General features: G+C 42.3%; 1 protein-coding gene across 1 annotated transcript; it reads right to left on the bottom strand.

The window, feature by feature from the left end:
* Positions 1–849: 849 nt before the first annotated feature.
* LOC138762271 (tubulin alpha-1C chain-like) lies at positions 850–21,286 on the bottom strand. Its single transcript, XM_069935961.1, has 4 exons — positions 21,175–21,286; positions 17,268–17,490; positions 14,569–14,717; positions 850–1,879 (listed from the first exon to the last, which is right to left on the bottom strand). Exons 1-4 carry the CDS (start codon positions 21,175–21,177, stop codon positions 911–913), a joined length of 1,344 nt encoding a protein of 447 aa, XP_069792062.1. The 5' UTR covers positions 21,178–21,286; the 3' UTR covers positions 850–910.
* Positions 21,287–21,301: the final 15 nt, after the last annotated feature.

Genomic DNA, 21,301 nt, shown 5'->3' with positions numbered 1-21,301 from the left:
TGTGGGATGGGAGTCCCTTTTGGCTTGTAAAACACTTCAACCCCAATGTATGGGAATTTAATTTATTTCTGGAACTTGCTATTTCCTGTTTGAATCTTAAAAATAACTTGATTCAATTTTTTTCTCTTTATTTCTTTTCCGTGTGTTTGTTTCTGAGCAGGAATTGCAAATGGGAACCTTGATTCATTTTGCCAATGTGGGTTCACTAAGTCAACGACAGAAAACTTGCAACAGTGAAAATTAAACCTGGAGCAGTTCTGATCCTTTACTTGCTCAAGTGTACAATTTCTACTTTAACCAACGAGGAAATTAGATTATTAGCCTACACTAGGCCCTCTCTAACTGCCGTGTAAAATGGAGTTAACCAGGCAATTTGCCTGGTTAGCGCTCCAGTTACGTGGCAATTGGAAAGGGTCCAACCAAGTCAACCCTGTCGGAACCCGACCGGGTCCCTGACCTACCTCAGAGGTAGTCAGGGAACCCAGCTAAACTTACCTAGGTCGCGCCCACAGGTGATTTGAAAACTATAATGGCCGACCCGCTCATTCCAGTGACATCAGCGCTTGCATGCACGTGTCACCGACAGCCAGCACCCAAATATCTGGCAGTACCTCCAGTGAGGAGGTGACCCATCATTGTGTGGGTGGGATCCCCCTTAAATCACTGAGTTGGCGATTTAATAGATCGATCCCCCTGCGATTTAAAAAGTACTTCCAGCACCTTTGCCCCAGTAATCGCACCTGGTCCCAGGAGGGCTCCCCAGGTGCTGCAGTTTAAAAGAGGCTACTGTCTTAAATAGTAACGATTCTAGGGTGGATATAAGCCATAATGGAAACTCCGACAAATAACTAAACCTAATCATTTTATTAACACACTTACTTCTTTTTATGGGAGAAAGTGTTAGCATTTTCTAATATTCATCAAGATCAAGCTCAGAACTGTCCTTGCCAACCTCTTCATAATCCTTCTCCAAGGCTGCCAAATCTTCGCGGGCCTCGGAGAACTCCCCCTCCTCCATCCCCTCCCCCACGTACCAATGCACGAAGGCACGCTTGGCGTACATCAGGTCGAACTTGTGGTCAAGACGGGCCCAGGCCTCGGCGATGGCGGTGGTGTTGCTCAGCATACACACCGCACGCAGCACTTTGGCCAGGTCCCCACCGGGCACCACAGTGGGAGGCTGGTAGTTGATGCCAACCTTGAACCCAGTCGGGCACCAGTCAACAAATCTAATGGACTGTTTAGTCTTCATGTTAGCAATTGAAGCGTTGACATCTTTGGGTACCACGTCACCTCGATATAAGAGACAACAGGCCATATACTTGCCATGGCGAGGGTCACACTTGACCATCTGGTTGGCAGGTTCAAAGCAGGCATTGGTAAGCTGGGCCACAGACAATTGCTCATGGAAGGCCTTCTCGGCTGAGATCACTGGCGCATAAGCAACTAATGGAAAATGAATGCGTGGATATGGAACCAAGTTAGTCTGGAATTCTATCAGATCAACATTCAAAGCACCTTCAAAGCGAAGGGAGCACGTAATACAGGAAACGACCTGAGCCAGCAGCCGGTTCAGGTTGGTGTACGTCGGACGTTCGATGTCCAAATTTCTGCGGCAGATATCATACAAGGCTTCGTTGTCTGCGATGAAGCAACAGTCAGAGTGCTCGAGGGTGGTGTGGGTGGTGAGAATGGAGTTGTAGGGTTCGACCACAGCCGTGGAGATCTGGGGAGCTGGATAGATGGTAAATTCAAACTTTGTCTTCTTGCCATAGTCAACAGAAAGGCACTGCATCAGCAGGGAAGTGAACCCAGATCCAGTCCCTCCACCGAAGCTGTGGAACACGAGGAAACCCTGGAGTCCTGTGCATTCATCAGCCTAAAATAAACAGGCCACAGTTCTAGTTTTATGTTCTGAATCAAACATTTCTACTTGTAACCAAAGGCACTTCTAAAAAAACATTCTTAACTAACTAAATAAATGTCAAAGGTCAGGTTCATAGTGTTTCTATTTAGTAACTGCCATGAAAAGGTGCGGTGAATTGCCTTTTTAATTTTTTAAAATTTCGACATACAGCATGGGTACAGGCCCTTTCGGCCCATGCCACTGATTTACACCCAAATGACCTAAAAGCCCTGGTATGTTACGAACAGTGGGAGGAAACTGGGGAAAACCCACGCAGACATGGGGTGAACGTATAAACTCCTTACAGAGAGCGCAGGATTTGAACCCCGGTTCCAATCGCTGGCGCTATAATGGCATTGTGCTAACAGCTATGGTGACCATGCCACCTTCTTAAACCATGGTAAACAAAGAAGAACTGGAGTGCCTCAGCATCCATGGAAATGGAGGGAGACGTTTTCAGGTTGCGACCCATTTTTTGAGATGAGGAGAGATATTAAGCATAAAATGGGGGTGGGGGGAGCGAGGATGGGAGACTGGGAGGGGCAAGAAGTGATAGAAAATTGGACAAATATTGACAGGTAGGGGAAGAAACTGGTGGAGGGGGAGGGGAAGGAACCAGATAGCAGTGGGGCGTGGAGGGAGCCAGGGAGGTTCAGATGGAAAGGGTGAGGGGTTGGGTGGCCTGAGACTGGAAATGTAGTGTTCATGCTGTTAGGATTTAGGCTAGTCAGGTGAAATAGATGTTCCTCAAGTGTAAATTTCACCTGCATAGGAATGATGAAATGAATGAAAATAACTGGGAAATGGGATTTCCAGCCAGTGCCTGCATTAATCGAGTGTTAATTAAATTCCTACTTAATGTTTGTCAGTTTATTTTACATACCTGTGTAACTGCAGTAAGGAAGAATTATAGAGCACCTGTACATTGTACGTATAGGATAATAAATTCTCAACACCATCATCTCATCACAGGTACTTAGTGAAGCACTCACCTGATCTGCGTTTAGTTTCACTGGTGCAAAGACCACATCAAGTGTACCAAGTGCAGTAATTAGAAGTAAATCACGAAGGACTGTAGCCACCATGTTTGAAGTAAAAATACAACGCTGGAGAAACTCAGCTTGTCAAATATTGTCATTTATATAACAAAGATAAAAATACATAACCCGATATTTCAGGCTTGCATTAGATTAAGTTGGATGAGGTGCAGGTGAAATTTTGCAGCAGGTAGAGTTCTTGGGAGTCACTATCTCGGAGAATCTTTCTTGGACCCAACACACAAATAGCATTGAGAAGAAAGCACGTCAGTGCCTCTACTTTCTTGGGAGTTTGCAAAGGTTCAGCATGACATTGGAAACCCTGGAAAATTTTACAGAGGTGTGGTGGAAAGTGTGCTGACCGACTTCATCATGGGTCTGGTATGGGAACACCAATGCCCCCGAGAATAAAGGCCTGTAAAAGGTAGTGGACAAAGCCCAGGACATCACAGGTAAAACACTCCCCACCATCAAAAACATCTGCAGGAAATGCTGCCATTGGAGAGCAGCGCGATCATCAAAGATCCACTAGCACCCGCTCTGTTCTCGCCGCTACCATCAGGAAAGAGGTCTAGGTGCCATAAGTCTTGCACCACCAGGTTCACCTCCACCATCAGACTCCTCAACCACAAACTTAATCAGGGACTCATTTAAGCACTGACTTTTGGATTTTAATGATTTTTTTTTCTCTCTTATTGCACAGTGGGTTTGTTTACATCTGCATGTTGAGTCAGTTTTTTTTTGCACTGCCAATAAGATGATACGAAAGTTGGAGGAGAAGTGGATGGAGCTGAAGGTTGTTGAAAGTTACAGGACGATATAGACAGGATGCAGAGTTGGGCAGAGAAGTAGCAGGTGGAGTTCAAACTGGATAAGTGTGAGGTGATACATTTTGGAAGGACAAACCAGAAGGCTGAGTACAGGATTAATGGTTGGTTACTTAAGAGTGTGGATGGGGTCCAAATCCATGCATCCTTCAAGGATGCTGCACAGACCACACCCAGTTTTTTAGGGCTTTACTACCTTTGGGTAATGTTTTGGGGGGAATAATTAAAATTTTTTTCTATATATATATATTTTTTTTTAATATTTAGGGGAGGGAGAGTGGTTTTTATTTACTAGAAGGGAGTGATATTTTGTAGTAAGTGATCATATTGTTAGTTTGTAAGGATGTTTAATTTGAAATTTGCTACTTTTAATGTTCAGGGGTTAAATAATCCGATTATGCAAAAGTGAGTTTTGGTTTATATCAAGAAAATGAAAATTGATATTGCCTTTTTACAAGAAACACATTTGACTGAAAAAGAACATTTGAAATTGAAGAGAGATTGGGTTGGGCATGTGTTTTTTTTCTTCATTTAATTCTAAGGCAAGGGGTGTAGCAATTTTAATTCATAAGAATTTGTCTTTTGAGTTGCAAACCATGGAAGGGAATGCTGGAAGGGTTTTAAGGGTGAATTGTAAAATTTTTACTGAATCTTTGACTTTGCCTAATGTTTATGCACCTAACGTGGACGATGAGTGTTTTATTTTGGATGCTTTTTTGTTATTAAGTCAAGCTAATGAAAATATTTTAGTTGGGGGAGATTTTAATTGTGTCTTGGACCCTTTGTTGGATAGATCCCCAAAAAGTATAAAGAAATCAAAGATGCCGATACAAATTGGGGCCTTGAAGAAGGATTTAAATTTGGTGGATATTTGGAGAAGGGTTAATCCTACAGAGAAGGATTTTTCTTTTTATTCGAGTCGACATGATTCATTTTCTAGAATAGATTTTTTTTAGTATCGGCACATTTACAAGGAAGGGTATTACAGGCAGAATATAAAAGCAGGGTTATATCAGATCATTATTTTTTTCTTATGCAAGTCCAGAAGTGGTATGTTCATCTTATAGATGGAGATTTAACACAATGTTGTTGAAAAAAACATTGTTACTTTTGTTAAAGAACAGATTACATTTTTTGTCTGAAAATGTTAATTCAGTAAAAAGTCATTTTGTGTTATGGGATGCATTAAAAGCTTATTTAAGAGGACAGATTATTAGTTATACCACTAAACTTAAGAAGCAGTATAAGGCAGAAAGTTTAGAATTAGAAAAGCAAATTGACGAACTGGAGAAGGAATTTCAGAAGGAAGTGACAGAAGATAAAAATAAGTGGCTTTGACTAAATTGAAATTGCGTTAGAATACGTTGCAGACTCAATTTGAATGCTTAATTATGAGTTGGGTGAGAGGGCACATAAGGTACTTGCATGGGAGTTTAAAAACAGGAACTGGTTTCATGGATTATTAATGCCATAAAAAAATAATTCAACAGTTACCTATAAACCTCAGGAAATTAATGACCAGTTTTATTCATTTTATCAAAAAATATATACTTCTGAGGGGAAACAGGATAGTGGTTCCATTGATTCTTATTTATCTAAGTTAATGTTACCAGCATTAGAAGAGGAGATGTTATGGATCTGGAAGCTCCGTTTACAGAATTAGAAATAAAGGCGGCTATATTGGAAATGCCCAATGGGAAGTCAGGAGGTGATGATGGATTTTCGGTGGAATTTTATAAAACTTTTTATGAAGATTTATCTTCGTTGTTTGAGGAGGTATTTCTTTCTTCTTTGGCTTGGCTTCGCAGACGAAGATTTATGGAGGGGGTAAAAAGTCCACGTCAGCTGCAGGCTCGTTTGTGGCTGACAAGTCCGATGCGGGACAGGCAGACACGGTTGCAGCGGTTGCAGGGGAAAATTGGTTGGTTGGGGTTGGGTTTTTCCTCCTTTGTCTTTTGTCAGTGAGGTGGGCTCTGCGGTCTTCTTCAAAGGAGGTTGCTGCCCGCCAAACTGTGAGGCGCCAAGATGCACGGTTTGAGGCGTTATCAGCCCACTGGCGGTGGTCAATGTGGCAGGCACCAAGAGATTTCTTTAGGCAGTCCTTGTACCTTTTCTTTGGTGCACCTCTGTCACGGTGGCCAGTGGAGAGCTCGCCATATAACACGATCTTGGGAAGGCGATGGTCCTCCATTCTGGAGACGTGACCCATCCAGCGCAGCTGGATCTTCAGCAGCGTGGACTCGATGCTGTCGACCTCTGCCATCTCGAGTACTTCGACGTTAGGGATGAAAGCGCTCCAATGGATGTTGAGGATGGAGCGGAGACAACGCTGGTGGAAGCGTTCTAGGAGCCGTAGGTGGTGCCGGTAGAGGACCCATGATTCAGAGCCGAACAGGAGTGTGGGTATGACAACGGCTCTGTATACACTTATCTTTGTGAGGTTTTTCAGTTGGTTGTTTTTCCAGACTCTTTTGTGTAGTCTTCCAAAGGCGCTATTACAAGTGAGTGAACAGCACGAGTTACCAGAATCTTGCTCTAGTGCTTTAATTACTGTAATCCCGAAAAAATATAGACACCCGTTGAAAGAGAAAGCATTAAAAGAGAAATTAGAAAAGCGTGCAATGAGGGAACAGCTGTGATCATGGGAGACTTTCATTTGCATATAAATTGGACGAGCCAAGTTAGTAAAAATACTGAGGAGGAGGAATTCCTTGAATGTTTACGGGACGGTTATCTAGTTCAATGTGTCGAGGAACCAACTCGGGAGCAGGCCATTTTAGATTGGGTATTATGCAATGATAAGGGGCTAATCAATAATCTTGTTGTACGAGGCCCTTTGGGTAGGAGCGATCACAATATGATCGAATTCTCACTCGACATGGAGAGTGATGAAATTAAAACCGAGACTAAGGTCCTGAATTTAAATAAAGGGAATTATGATGGTATGAGACGGGAGTTGAGTAAGATTGATTGGGTGGTGTTTATGGGGGAGTTGACTGTGGATAGACAATGGAAAGCATTCACAGATCTAATGGAGAAATTGCAAAAATCGTTTATACCGGTTTGGCATAAAAATAAACCAAAAAAGGTGACTCAACCGTGGATAACAAGGGAAATTAGAGACAGCGTTAGGTCCAAAGAGAGAGCATATCAATTGGCCAAAAAAAGTTCCACAACCGAAGACTGGGAGCAGTTCAAGATGCACCAAAGGAGGACAAAGGGATTCATCAAGAGAGCAAAAATAAATTACGAAAGTAAGCTTGCGGCAAATATAAAAACTGACTGAAAAAGCTTTTATAAATATGTCAAGAGGAAAAGATTGGTGAAATCCAGAGTAGGTCCTTTGCAGTCGGAATCAAGGGAATATATAATGGGGAATAAGGAAATGGCAGACCAATTAAATTCTTACTTTAGTTCTGTTTTTACAAGAGAGGATACAAATAACCTCCCAAGGATGTTGGGAAACATAGAGGCTAATGCAAGGGAGGAACTGAAAGAAATCAGTATCTCTAAGGACATGGTCTTGGGGAAATTGATGGGATTGAAGGCAGATAATTCCCAAGGGCCTGATAATCTACATCCTAGGGTACTTAAGGAAGTGGCCATTCAGATAGCAGATGCTTTAAGAATTATTTTCCAGAACTCGATAGACTCAGGATCAGTGCCCATGGATTGGAGGGTAGCTAATGTTACCCCACTATTTAAAAAGGGGGGTAGAGAAAAAGCGGGGAATTATAGGCTGGTGAGCCTTACATCAGTAGTGGCCAAAATGATGGAATCCATTATTAAGGATGTAATAGCGGAGCATATGACTAGCAGAGAAGGGATTGGACGGAGTCAACATGGATTTAAAAAAGGTAAATCGTGCTTGACAAATCTATTGGAATTCTTTGAGATGGTGACAGGTAAAATAGATGGGGGAGAGCCAGTGGATGTGGTGTACCTGGACTTCCAAAAGGCCTTCGATAAGGTCCCGCATAAACGACTGGCTTCCAAAATCAAGGCTCATGGGATTGGGGGCAAAGTATTGATGTGGATTGAGAACTGGCTGGCAGGTAGAAGACAGAGAGTTGGGATAAATGGCTCATTTTCTGAGTGGCAGGCAGTGACCAGTGGGGTGCCAGAGGGATCTGTACTGGGACCCCAGCTGTTCACAATTTACATTAATGATCTGGATGAGGGGATTGGATGTAATATCTCCAAATTTGCAGATGACACTAAGCTAGGAGGAGTTGTGTGCATGGAAGAGGGGGTCAAGAAGCTCCAGTGTGATTTGGATAAATTGAGTGACTGGGCAGATCCATGGCAAATGCACTACAATGTGGATAAATGTGAGGTTATCCACTTTGGTAATACAAACCGGAGGGCAGATTACTATTTAAATGGCAATAGATTAAGAGATGGGGAAGTGCAGAGAGACCTAGGGGTACTTGTACACCAGTCTCTGAAGGCAAGCATGCAGGTACAGCAGGCGGTTAAAAAGGCAAATGGTATGTTGGCCTTCATATCAAGAGGGTTTGAGTCTAGGAACAAGGATACCTTACTACAGCTGTACAGGGCCTTGGTGAGACCCCACCTGGAGTATTGTGTGCAGTTTTGGTCACCTTATCTAAGGAAGGATGTTATTGCAATGGAGGGAGTGCAGAGGCGATTCACCAGGCTGATACCTGGAATGGCAGGAATGACTTATGAGGAAAGATTGTGCAAATTGGGATTGTACTCGCTGGAGTTTAGAAGATTGAGGGGGGATCTCATAGAGACCTATAAAATTCTGGCAGGACTGGACAGAATGGATGCAGATGGGATGTTTCCAAGGATGGGAAAATCCAGAACCCGGGGCCATGGTTTGAGGATAATAGGCAAACCATTTAGGACCGAGATGAGGAGGAATTTCATTACCCAGAGGGTGGTGAATCTGTGGAATTCATTGCCACAGAGGGCAGTAGAGGCAGGTTCATTAAATCTATTTAAGAGGGAATTAGATCTATTTCTTCAGTATAAGGGTATTAAAGGTTACGGAGAGAAGGCGGGGACGGGGTACTGAACTTTAAGATCAGCCATGATCTCGTTGAATGTCGGAGCAGGCTCGAAGGGTCGAATGACCTACTCCTGCTCCTATCTTCTATGTTTCTATGTTTCTAAAATGTCTTCGTATAGACCTATTACTTTATTGAATGTTGATTATAAAACTCCCACCTGCAAAGGTGTTAGCAAATCGACTTGCTAATTATTTATCTAAACTGATACATGTTGATCAAACAGGTTTTATTAAAAATAGAAATGCTTCAGATAATATTCTTCGATTGATTAGTTTGGTCAATGCATATCGACAGCAGCCCAACCACCCAATGGTGGTTGCGCTTGATGCGGAAAAAAGACTTTGATAGGGTCGAATGGGATTTTTTATTTAAAGTATTGGAGAAGTTTAAATTTGGCCCTTTTTTATTGGTTGGGTTAAAGCTTTATATATGAACCCGACTGCTCGGATGGTGACAAATGGTCAACTTTCATCATCGTTTAATTTGACGCGTTCAACTTGACAAGGTTGTCCCTTGTCACCAGCTCTGTTTGCATTGGCTATTGAACCGTTAGTTCAAACAATAAGGCAGAAGGAACAGATAAGAGGGATGAGAGTTATGGATGAAGAGTATAAGATTAATTTGTTTACAGATGATGTTTTGATATATTTAACCCAGAACAATTATTGCCACATTTGCGGGAATGTTTATTACAATATGGAACATTATCTGGATGTAAAGTTAACTGGGATAAGAGTGAAATTTTACCAGTCAGACTATTCAGAGTATAAAAATATTATAAAACTGAAATGGTCTGATAAAATTAAATATTTAGGAATAATTGTAAATACTCAGTATCAATCTTTATACGTTAAATTATGTTCCATTATTTAAAAAAATTAAAGCAGATTTAATTAAGTGGAAAGATCTTCCGTTAATTTTAATTGGTTGAGTTAGTTGTATTAAGATGAATATTTTTCCTCGTATTCAATATTTATTTCAATCAATATCATGTTCTCTTTCAAAGAGTTTCTCAGGATTTAAATAAAATTACAAGAGAATTTTATGAAAAGGTAAACTACCATGGGTAGCATTAAATAAACTTACTTGGAAGTATGCGCTAGGTGGGCTTCATTTACCTCATTTTCAAAATTATTATGAAGCAGCCCAGTTGAAATTTATTAGTAGATTGATGGATTTGGACCAGTCCCGGAGTTGGGCTAAAGTTGAGATGGCCTGTATTTCTGAAATTGAAGTGCATCAATTTATATTTCGATGGAATGTAAATTTGCTGAGGGAATATAATATGCCGATATTAAAACATTTATTAAAATTATGGATTAAAAAAATTAAGATTTTAGGATCAATAGGTAAATTTTAACTCCATTATATAATAATCAGCTTGTTTCTTTTTCAATGTTTAATAGTCATTTAAAGAGTTGGGATTATAAGAGTTGGATTATAAAACATTGCAGGATTGTTTTGTAGAAGGACAGTTTCTTTCAATCATTTGAAAGAGCATTTTGATATTGCTGAAAATTCTTTATTTGTTTATTATCAATTTTGATCTTTGGTGAAAAATATGTATGGTAGAGAGATGATTTTACCTGTATTGACAGAATTCAAATCTTTGATTTCTTCTATACCAAAAATGGATTATATTTCTGTTATGCACCAAGTATTACAAGACAATATGGATAAGTTGGAATGGGAGAAGTCTAAGCTTAAATAGGAAAATGATTTAGCCTTTGTTTTTCCTGAAGACTATTGGGCAGATACATGTCATGATAGTGTTACTAAATTGACGAATGGTTAATTATAACTTTCTACATCAGTTGTATTTAACCCCAGAGAAATTGAAAAAATATGGTTTTATTAATTGGATTCTTGTTTTAGATGTGTGTGTACTGGAACTTTTTTTGGTCTTGTGTGCATGTACAACCATTCTGGGATGAAATTAAGGTAATTTTGGAAAAATTATATAATTTTAAGTTACCATTAGATCCATCTATTTTTTTAATGGGTTATATGATTCCTTTAAAGGGATTAGGGTTGGATAAATTTTAAATTGCATTTATATATTTAGCATTGTCTGTAGCTCGAAAATGTGTAGCAAGTACATGGAAAGATAATATAGTGATTAATATAAGGCGATGGCATAATGAATTGAAAGTTTGTACAGTTATGGAAAGAATTACATATAATCTACATGACAATATTTCTTTTTTTGTTAGTAAGTGGTTACCATATTTGGAATATATGCATTTAGATATATTTTGATTTATTATATGCTTTTAGTTTCTGTTTATATATTTTTAGCTCTCCTTAAGAGAGTTGGCTGATGGGGTGGGGACTTGATTTTTTTTTGTTTTTTTCTTTTTTTTTCAAAATATATACATAAAATTTTCTTTATGGAATGTATTTTGTATTACTATTAATGATTCTTCAAATAAATAAAGTTTAAAAAAGGTCGCTACACAGGTTGATAGGATAGTTAAGAAGGTCTATGGGATGCTGGGATTCATTAATAGGGAGATTGAGTTTAGGAGTAGAGAGGTCATGTTGCAACTCTACAAATCTCTGGTGAGACCACATTTAGAGAATTGTGTTCAGTTCTGGTCACTTCATTACAGGAAGGAAGCTCTGGAGAGGGGGCAGAGGAGATTTACCAGGATTTTGTCTAGATTGGAAAACGTCTTATAAGGCAAGGTTAGCAGAGCTGGAACTTTTCTCTTTGGAGCGTAGAAGGATGAGAGGAGACTTAATAGAGATCTATAAGATTTTGAGAGGCATGGATAGGGTGGACGGCCAGTGCTTGTTTCCCAGTGTAGGAATAGCAAGAGGATGTGTGTACAAAGTGAAGAGAGGGAAATTTACAGGCGATGTCAGGGGTTAGTTTCTTACACAGAGAGTTGTGGGTGTCTGGAATGTCTTGCCAGGGATGGTGGGGGATGCTGAAATAGTAGGGGAATTTAAGAGACACTTGGATGGAAGAAAAATAGAGGGTTATGGGATAGGGAGGGTTCAGTACTTTTTTTTAAGGAATATATGGGTTGGCACAACATTGAGGGCTGAAGGGTCTGTACTGCGCTGTCGTGTTCTATGTCCTAAGTGGCAATTCTGCCTCCCCCACAGGAAAAAGAATCTCAGGGTTGTCTGTGATGTCATGTAGGTACTTTGACAATAAATCTGACTCTGAAAGTCTATTTGCGAGGTTGGAGATGAAGGGGGGATGCGGAGGGACATATCTTGCATCTTTGAAATGTACCGGGGGGGGAGGTGTAAAGTGGGTGGCACAGAGTCATGGGCCGAAATGGCTGTATGTCTAAATCTTAAAAAATCTTAAATCCTTAAATCTTCTGCAGTCGCAGGAGTAGATGGGTGGGGAGAGAAAAGCAAATCAGGGGGTCAAGGTCACAGACAATTGCTCATGGAAGGGTGAAAAGGGTGGTGAGATGAAGGCATGGCTGCTGGTGGAGCTGTTAATGAATGCCGTGTTCTCAATGCAGGGCCCAGCCAATGCAGTCCTTGTGTTATTGCCATTTTGAACAATTGCAATCTTGGTGAAAATACTCCCACAGTGCAATTGAAATGGGAATTCCAGAAGCCAAACACAATTTAGACCTAAATCTAATATTTTATTATTTTAGGAAAGAAAACATTCTCATTGCTTTTTAGACCCCAGGGCATCCTAAAACTTATTACAGTTTATTCAGTATTTTTGAACGTTAGACAAGGTTGTAATGTAATTTTTTTCTTGCCCCCCCCCCCCCCCAACTCCCCATTGGTTGTCATGTAATTTTAATTAAGACATACAGCACGGTAACAGGCCCTTCCATTCCAAGAGCCCGTACTGCCAAAATACACCCAAGTAAACAACGACCTCAGTACGTTTTAGAGGGTGGGAGGACACCGAGGTACATGGAGGAAACCCATACAGACATGGGGAGATCATACAAACACCTTACAGACATTGTGGGAATCGGACCCGGGTCGCTGGCGCTGTAATAACGTTGTGCTAACTGCTGTGCCACCCAAGAGAAAATGTCAGCTGATTTGCATACATCAAATTCCCACAATCATCACTGAGATACCCGAATAGTAGGGACAGGAAGATCCCCTGGTCTTCTTAGAATAGTGGCATGGAATCTTTTATGACCACATAAGAAATCATATGTGGCCTCACTAGCATTTGTTTTGCTCTCCCAATACCGCACCTTTGTGCCAAATCTAGTAAATATAGAACTGTACTTGAAACCAGAGTAAATAAACAGATGCTGCAGGAACTCAGCAGGTCTCGCAGCGTCCATAGGAGGTAAAGAAACATAACGGTCATTTCAGCCCTTTGTCAAGGTACGCACAAAAAGCCGGCAGGCTACCCCACCCCCCACCTATCAACCTGACCTTTTTTTAATTCAGGCGCCTGCTTGCTATTTACTCACACCTTGAAGAAGGGCTCAGGCACGAAACGCCGGTGATATGTCTCTACCTCTGCAAGACCTGCTGAGTTCCTCCAGCATTTCAGTGATTTTTACCAATCACAGCATTCTGAGCAGAAGCGACCACTGGACTAGGGTTAGTAACATGGGCCCCCCCCACCCCCACACTGGAAAAATTGCTTTAAAATGATGATGCTTGTTAGAAAATGTCTGAGCTTGGATGCAATTAGTACGACTGTGTGCAGATTATTTGAGTTTCCATAATTATCAGGAATCTAATTAGTTTTTTACACTTTCAAAATGGAATTAATTCTGAAAAACTCACTTCAAACTATCGTTTCAATTACAACTACACGTAAACAAATATTTCATAAACAGTTTTGGAATGCCTTGAGGTAAAAGTGCCAAATAATCATAATTCTAATATAATCACTGAAGAAATTTGTTTTGTTTAATTTGTCTATTCCTGAGGCCTCTGGAAAATAAGTAGGGGAAATGAATTTATCCAGCTGCAGCAGGAGCGACCTTTCGCAATAAAAACATTTGATAGTCTCTATTTTAGCCCCAATTCCAAATCCCAGGTTGAGATTCCTGAACCATCCATAATAGCCATCACCTCCGTGAATATTCTTCATTTCTCTACTTTTGGGGTTTGTACGAGAACAGCAGACAAGAGACTGCAGATGCTGGGACCTGGACCATCGCAAATGTGGATCGAGCAGCAAAGAGGCAGAAACAGAACTGTGTTCATTGCGGTCCGGAACCCTACATCAAGACCTACCTCAATGAAAGGCTCAGGCACAAAACATTGGTTATGTATCTTTACCTACGTGACTTTTTTTTCCCCCAAATATACTTTATTCAAATAAGTAATTGACAAAAAAGAAAACCGTACAGTCTTTTTACACCCATAATGTCTGTCATATCTATACATTCTCGTCAATGTACATTGTAAAATTTATTCTCTCAATACCCCATTACCACCCCTGCTGCACCTTGTCATTTCTCCCCCCCCTCCCCCGCCCCCCTGCTGTTGATTGAGGGGCTTCCCTCGGCCCCGGTAATGGGAGGGCTCGAGACTGTGGTCCTTCCCCATAGGGCCTTCACGTTGGCTGCACCAAGCCTCGGTGTGTCCCTCAGCAAGTACTCCTGCAGCCTGGAATGAGCAGCATTCCCTCACCAACATCTCCGTGTGCTGAGGTATAATGATTTACATCCAAGAGAATAGAAAATCTGCTGATCCAGCACCTCCTGAGATGACAGATTACCATGTTTTTACTGAACGTAATTGGCTGAGAAGCAAAGATTTTGGCTTCTATGTCCCATTAAAAAGACTCTCACCAGTTTGCGTATTCTATCCAGAACTAGATCGACAATCTCTCTGCCAATGGTGTAGTGCCCACGGGCATAATTGTTGGCAGCGTCTTCCTTGCCTGTGATGAGCTGTTCTGGGTGGAACAGCTGGCGGTAGGTACCGGTACGAACCTCATCTGGAATGAGGAATAATAAGTCGTCAGGTGCCATGTTACGGGAGATGCTGGAAGCATTTTCTGGTCTGTCTCCATGGGACTCATTCAGAACAACCCCGATAATCTTTAGTCAATTTTATCGTGTTCACCAAAAAACTGAAAATGAAAATGTCGAATATAAAATACAGGTCTGGAGAGAGTCTCTTTTCTGTGTGTGGAGTTATGCTCTGAAAGTAACTGGCTGTAGGTTTGCAGGAAACAGAATTAAGCATGGCTTTCATAGGGGAGTTAAATAGGGATTTTAAGAGACAATCTTTTATGAGGATAAATTGGGAAAAGAAACTGATGATTGCTTTACCAGGGGGCCGGCAAATAGGCAATGGCCTGAATGGCCTCTTTTTGCATTGTAACAAGAGGATGCCACATTGCGACTGATGCTATCATTGCTGTGAGTCCACCAGGCTGGTGACCTCAACTAGAATCAGAATTAATTGTCCTGAACAGGTCACGAAATTCGTTGTTTTGCGGCAGTAGCTGGCCTAATGCACACTCAGTAATAAATGGAAAGCAAAGTGCAGGCTTGAAAATTAGGTATAGAACACCAATGTAAGACACCTTGTAGTTATTGAATTTGGAAGAATAGTGGAATCAAACGCCATAGTAATTTTCAGAAACAATTTTTCAACCGGACGTGTACTTGAAGAGAAATAATTTGTAGGGTTATGTAGCGAAGGCTAAGATATGGGGAAGAGGCACGATGGCCTCTTTAGAACCATAGAACACTACAGCACAGAAATAAGCCCTTCTGCCCATCTAGCCCATGCCAAACTATTATTCGGTCCAGACCCACTGACCTGCAACTGGACCATAACTCTCCATACCCTTCCCATTATGTATCTGACTAAATTTATCTTAAATGTTGAAATCAAACCCACATCCACCACTTTCACTACCAGCTCGATGCATGCTCTCACCACTCCCTGAGGGAAGAAATTCCCCCTAAATTTCCCCTTAAATATTTCACTTTTCATCCTTAACCCATGTCCTCAAGTTCTTGTCTCACACAACCTCAGTGGAAAAAGCCGACTTGTATTTACTCTTTCTGTTCCCTTTTGTATACCTCTATCAAATCTCCCCTCAATCACTGACACTCCAGGAAATAAAGCCATAACCTGTTTACACTGAAATGCTGAAGGAACTCAGCCGGTCTATTCAGCGTCTCGGAGAAAAAGATCTATCGCTGACGTTTTGGGCCTGGACCCTTCTTCAAGGCAAAATCAGACAAGGCAGAAGCGGGATACATCAGAAAGTCTCAGAATTCAAACAGTGGGGGAGGAACCAACAAAGGGTGTTAAATGGATATGATAAGGGAAAAGGTAGAATTGATCATGTCTGTGCAAAAGATGACAGGGAAAGGAGAGTTGACATGGGAAGAAAAGGGTCGGGGGGGGGGTGGTGTTTAATGAAAGCCAAAGAAGTCAATATTAATGCCATCCAGTTGGAGGATTCCCAGTCGGAAGATGAGGTGTTGTTCCTCCAAATGTACAGGTGGTCTCAGTCTATCTAATGTGGATGATATTAATATTGATTTCTCTGGCTTTTGTTAACCCCCCCCCCCCTTTTGTCTTACATGATAAATTCTTACTTTGTCCCTTATCACATCCAATTAACACCTTTTGTTGGTCTGGATTCCTCCCCTTTTGTTTGAATTCTGGGACTTTCTAATATATCCCGCTTCTTCCTTTTCTGCTTTCGCCTTGAGGAAAGGCTCAGGCCCGAAACGTCAGCGATATAGCTTTGATTCCGCTGAATAAACCGGCTGAGTTCCTCCAGCATTTTGGTGTGTGTACTACAATCACAGCATCTGCAGCCTCTCGTATTTCACTCCTAACCTGAACCCCTCTCTGTAACTCAGGTCCTCAAGTCTCAGCAACATCCTTGTAAATCTCCTATGCCCTCTTTCATTCTTATTGGTATCTTTCCTAAAAGTAAGTGACCAAAACTGTACACAATACTCCAAATTTGGACTCACCAGTGTCTTAAACAACTTCACCATAACACCCCAACTCTATGAAGACCCATGTGCTAAAAAGCTCTCATTACGATCCTACCTCCCTGTGATCTCCAATCTTGCAAAATTTTAACATTTACAACTTTGTTCTTGAAGATAAACTTTTCTCAATGCAATATCCAAATGCAACAACTGAAAATCAGGAAAATAACACCATAATACTTCATGATCCCATAACTAACTAAAATGAGGATTTGGAAATAGTATTCATGTGTTCAGATCTTCTTGAAATAAATGCCATTTGCCTTCCTGGTTGTCTGTTCCATCTGCATGTTGGCTTTCCGTGACAAGCCCCTTTGACCATGCGACTGCTCCACACCTTTGATCACTTTAGAATATTTTGTGTGTGCCTGTCTGCATGCACACAGTCATCAATAGACATTTTATGGAAGATAGTATCTGTTGCTTGGAAGCAGTGTTACCAATATTCAAAATTCCTTTTGCCATTTAAATTCTAAACGAGATAAAATTGAGATAGAAACAGATTACATTAGACTTACCAACTACAGTGGGTTCTAAGTCGATGAATAGAGCTCTCGGGACAAGCTTTCCAACACCCGACTCAGAGAAGAAAGTATTGTAGGAATTATCGGCAGCTCTGTAGGTCCAATCCCTGGGCATAAATCCATCAGGCTGGATACCATGTTCTAAACAGTATAACTCCCAGCAGGCATTTCCAATCTGGACACCAGCCTGGCCAATGTGGATGGAGATACATTCATGCTGTGACAATGAGTTACAAATTCCAAATTATTTAAATACAGGTCAGGTTGTGATTGTAAAAGCAAGTCAAAGCAATCTCAATTTATTATAAATGTACAATAAAAACCTCTGGTATCCTATGGGGATTCGTAGATTCTGGATAAGTATATTTTCTGGTTGATTGAGACTTACTCCTGACAATGTCTAATCTACTTTCATTCAGAATAAAGTTTAAAAGACAAAAATACTAGACTGTACTTACACTGAACAAACTTCACTTGCATGAATATATAAACCTTAAATCATTTTTCTTTATTTTCAATCACATTCTTTGAAAACATTTAACCATTGCTGCATCTGCAGGTTCCTCCCCCTCCTTGGAGCCGCCCAAAAGATGAACAATAACATTATAGATAATTAACCCCCCTTTCCCCTAGTTTACAGAGAAAGCTTTTGACCAGGGTGACTCTTACTAAGCAGGGATAAGGACACACTTTATGAGAGTCACCCCAGTAGCCAGTGGCATCAACCAGCTCTTCACCCTGGGCGACACCATCGCTGTTTCACACAATTTTATTTAAGTAGCTGCTAGGAGCAAAACACATCCAAGGCCCTCCACTGGCTGAATATTTGCTCCCGTCTTCACCAAAGGTTCATGTGTAACTTCAGAGAACATTTATTTTCACAATTGTAAACACTTAGTTTTTACCTATTTTATTCTTTTTTAAAAATTTAGATATACAGCACGGTAACAGGCCCTTTCAGCCCATGACGCGCAATTACACCCAATTAACTTACAACACTCTGGTACATTTCAAATGGTGGGAGGAAATCGGAACCCCCCCAGACATGGGTAATGTACAAATTCCTTACAGACACCGCCAGATTTGAACCCCGGTTCCAATCGCTGGCACTGTGGCAATGTTGCACTAACCGCTACGTTAACCATGCTACCCTAATTTAAAAAAATTATTTTCAACTTTTTTTGCTGGTTGATTGAATTCTGGATACTAGGGGTTTTACTAGAATTGGAAATTAACAGCATTCTACAAGGGGCGGCATGATTGGCATAGCCTTTACAGCGTTAGCAATTGGGACTGGGGTTTGAACCCCCATGCTGTCTGTAAGGAGTTTGTATGTTCTCCCTGTGACCAAGTGGGTTTCCCTGGGGACTCTGGTTTCCTCCCACTCTTCAAAAAGTACCAGAGGTGCAGGTTAATTGTGAGTAATTGGGCAGCAAGGGCTTGTGGGACAAAATGGCCATTTTGTATGTCAAAATTTAATTTAAAAATTATATATATTTAAAGTCTCAATGTCCACTGTCAAGACCCTCAATTGATGCTGAGGATCTTAATGGCTGATAGGAAAGGCACCTTCAAAGATATCTCTCCTAATTTGAACTCAGTGTGACCAATCCCAGTAAGAACATATTGTAATCTTGAAGCAAAGTGAGCAGAAAGACCTCGAGTGCTGGAGATCCCACAAGTTCAATTTGTCACAGGATTTACAGGGACGGCAGACTACCAAGCTTTGTGAGAGAGAACATGTAGCATGCAGAGAGCAGGAGATGCTCTCAGAGGGCACTCGCTGATTTTAAAGTTACATTAAAACAAGGTAAGCAGTGTAAGAATGCAACATAGTGGGACTCGTCGGGTGCAAAGAATAAATGTATGGGCTTCTTGAGTGGAATGGCAATGCTTTGGCAAGAATTAAATAAAATAAAATAATCGTCATATGTACCGAGATACAGTGACGGGCCTTGCTTTGCATGCTATCCAGGCAAGTCAACCTTTATATTGTATGACTTAATTCCTATCAGCCATGGAGAAGATCTGGGTAATGGACCTTGAGCCTTTACTCTGAGAGTGGTGGTAAATTCTAATTCCAGTAAAACTCCTGGTATCCGGAAATCAAGCAACCAGCAGCTCAAGCTCAAACATTGAGGAAAATACATTTTAATAATTAAAATAAATAATAATAGGTTAAAATGTTTACAATTGTAAAAATAAATGGTCCCTGAAGTAAAACAAACCGTTGGTGAAGATGGGAGCAAGTATTCAGCCAGCGGAGTGCTTTGCTCGTAGCAGCTGTTTGAATAAGGTTCCTGGTCGTGCAAAGTTAAATGAATGTCAGGAGAGGATCTGCTTGGAGAAGCTTGCAAAAATTGCCACGTTCCAGAGCTCAATTCCTCAATTTTTTCTGCCGGTTGCTTGAATTCCAGATACCAGGGGCTTTTATAAAAAACTGTATTGAAATAAAAACTCCTTGGGCTGATATTTATAATCAATAGACTGACCACAAAGCAACACTTCTCCCTCCCCAGTATTTTCTGCTGCAGAGGATGAATTCTGAAAATGGACTCCCACTGGGGGTGGGTTTCTAGCAGTGGGTCAGTGATGGATCACTGGCTTTGCTGGATGTGGGTGAGATACTGGGCTGGACGGAGGTGTTTTGTGAGTGGGTGTTGGCAGAGGGAGAGACCGAGTAGGGTGAGATGGGGTGCTAATAATGTAGCAATAAGGTTGGACTGGTGAATAAGTTGTTGGCAGAATGAGATGGGATGTTGTATTTGGAAAAGGATATTACTGAGCTGGTATGGGGAATGGTTTGCTGCCAAAAATAAGGTTTTGGGGTTGGATGGGGATGGGTTGAAGACAGTTGGAGAGGTCTTGCATGGAAGGGGTGGGATGCTGCCAGTGTGAACGGTTAGTTACGGGGGCACAAGTTGCCGGCTGTCAGTGGGGTGGGTTGCAGGTAGCTGGTATTGGGGAAAAGATATTACAGTTAGGGTGCTGAATGGTTGGAGCAGCAAATATGAGGGGGACATTTTGCTGAAAGTGAAAGGGGGTTGGCATGGAGAGGAATGGATTGTTGGGAGTGGGGGAAAAATACTTTAAGGTAGGAGGGGAATGAGATGCTGACAGGATGGGCTGGCATAGAGAGGGACGGGTTTCTGTCTGTAGGAGGGAGATGGCTCACCAGCAGTTGGAGGGGCTGGATTAAGGGTGGGTCACGCAAATAGAAGGGGAAATAGTAGGGGGATGGGTTGTTGGAAGCTGCCTCTGGGAGAATTGCCATGCATCGTGCAGTGGGAGGAGGGGGTCTGTCTGCAGTGGAGGGGGTGTCCAGCCTTGGTGGGGGTGGGGGTGTGGACACGATGTGGGGGTGGGGGGTCCAGCCTCGGTGGGGGTGGGGGTGTGGACACGATGTAGGGGTGGGGGTGTGGACACGATGTAGGGGTGGGGGTGTGGACATGATGTAGGGGTGGGGGGGTCCAGCCTCGGTGGGGGTGGGGGTGTGGGTGTGGACACGATGTAGGGGTGGGGGGGTCCAGCCTCGGTGGGGGTGGGGGTGTGGGTGTGGACACGATGTAGGGGTGGGGGGTCCAGCCTCGGTGGGGGTGGGGGTGTGGACACGATGTAGGGGTGGGGGTGTGGACACGATGTGGGGGTGGGGGGTCCAGCCTCGGTGGGGGTGGGGGTGTGGGTGTGGACACGATGTAGGGGTGGGGGGTCCAGCCTCGGTGGAGGGGGATGGAGGCATGGGGGGTCCAGCCCCAGAGGAGGGGTGGGGGTCTGGCCTCAGTGGGGGAATGGGGTTGGGGGTCTGGCCCCGGTGGAGGGGTGTGGATATGGACCCGGAGGAGGAGTGGAGTGGAGGGGCGGGAGGTCCAGGCACAGTGGAGGGGTGTTGTGGCCGCCATACCATGATGAAATTCGATTCCCTTCCCCGCGCATGTGCTGCCGCTGCGCTATCCCGCCAAAACCTTCACCATCCGCTGCGCATGCGTAGCGTTGCAGGCGCGCATGTCGGTCTCAGTGGCAACAATCGC

Source organism: Narcine bancroftii, chromosome 4, assembly GCF_036971445.1.
Source record: "Narcine bancroftii isolate sNarBan1 chromosome 4, sNarBan1.hap1, whole genome shotgun sequence".
NCBI classification, from domain to species: domain Eukaryota; kingdom Metazoa; phylum Chordata; class Chondrichthyes; order Torpediniformes; family Narcinidae; genus Narcine; species Narcine bancroftii.
Note: the sequence above shows the minus strand (reverse complement) of the source record. Positions and strands in the feature narration are given on the sequence as shown.

Excerpts from the sequence above, each read along its gene's own strand:
- LOC138762271 (XM_069935961.1), bottom strand. Across the intron at positions 14,718-17,267 it reads CTTAGAACCCACTGTAGTTG|ATGAGGTTCGTACCGGTACC; the intron begins GTAAGTCTAATG and ends TCCTCATTCCAG. Across the intron at positions 1,880-14,568 it reads TGGATAGAATACGCAAACTG|GCTGATGAATGCACAGGACT; the intron begins GTGAGAGTCTTT and ends TGTTTATTTTAG.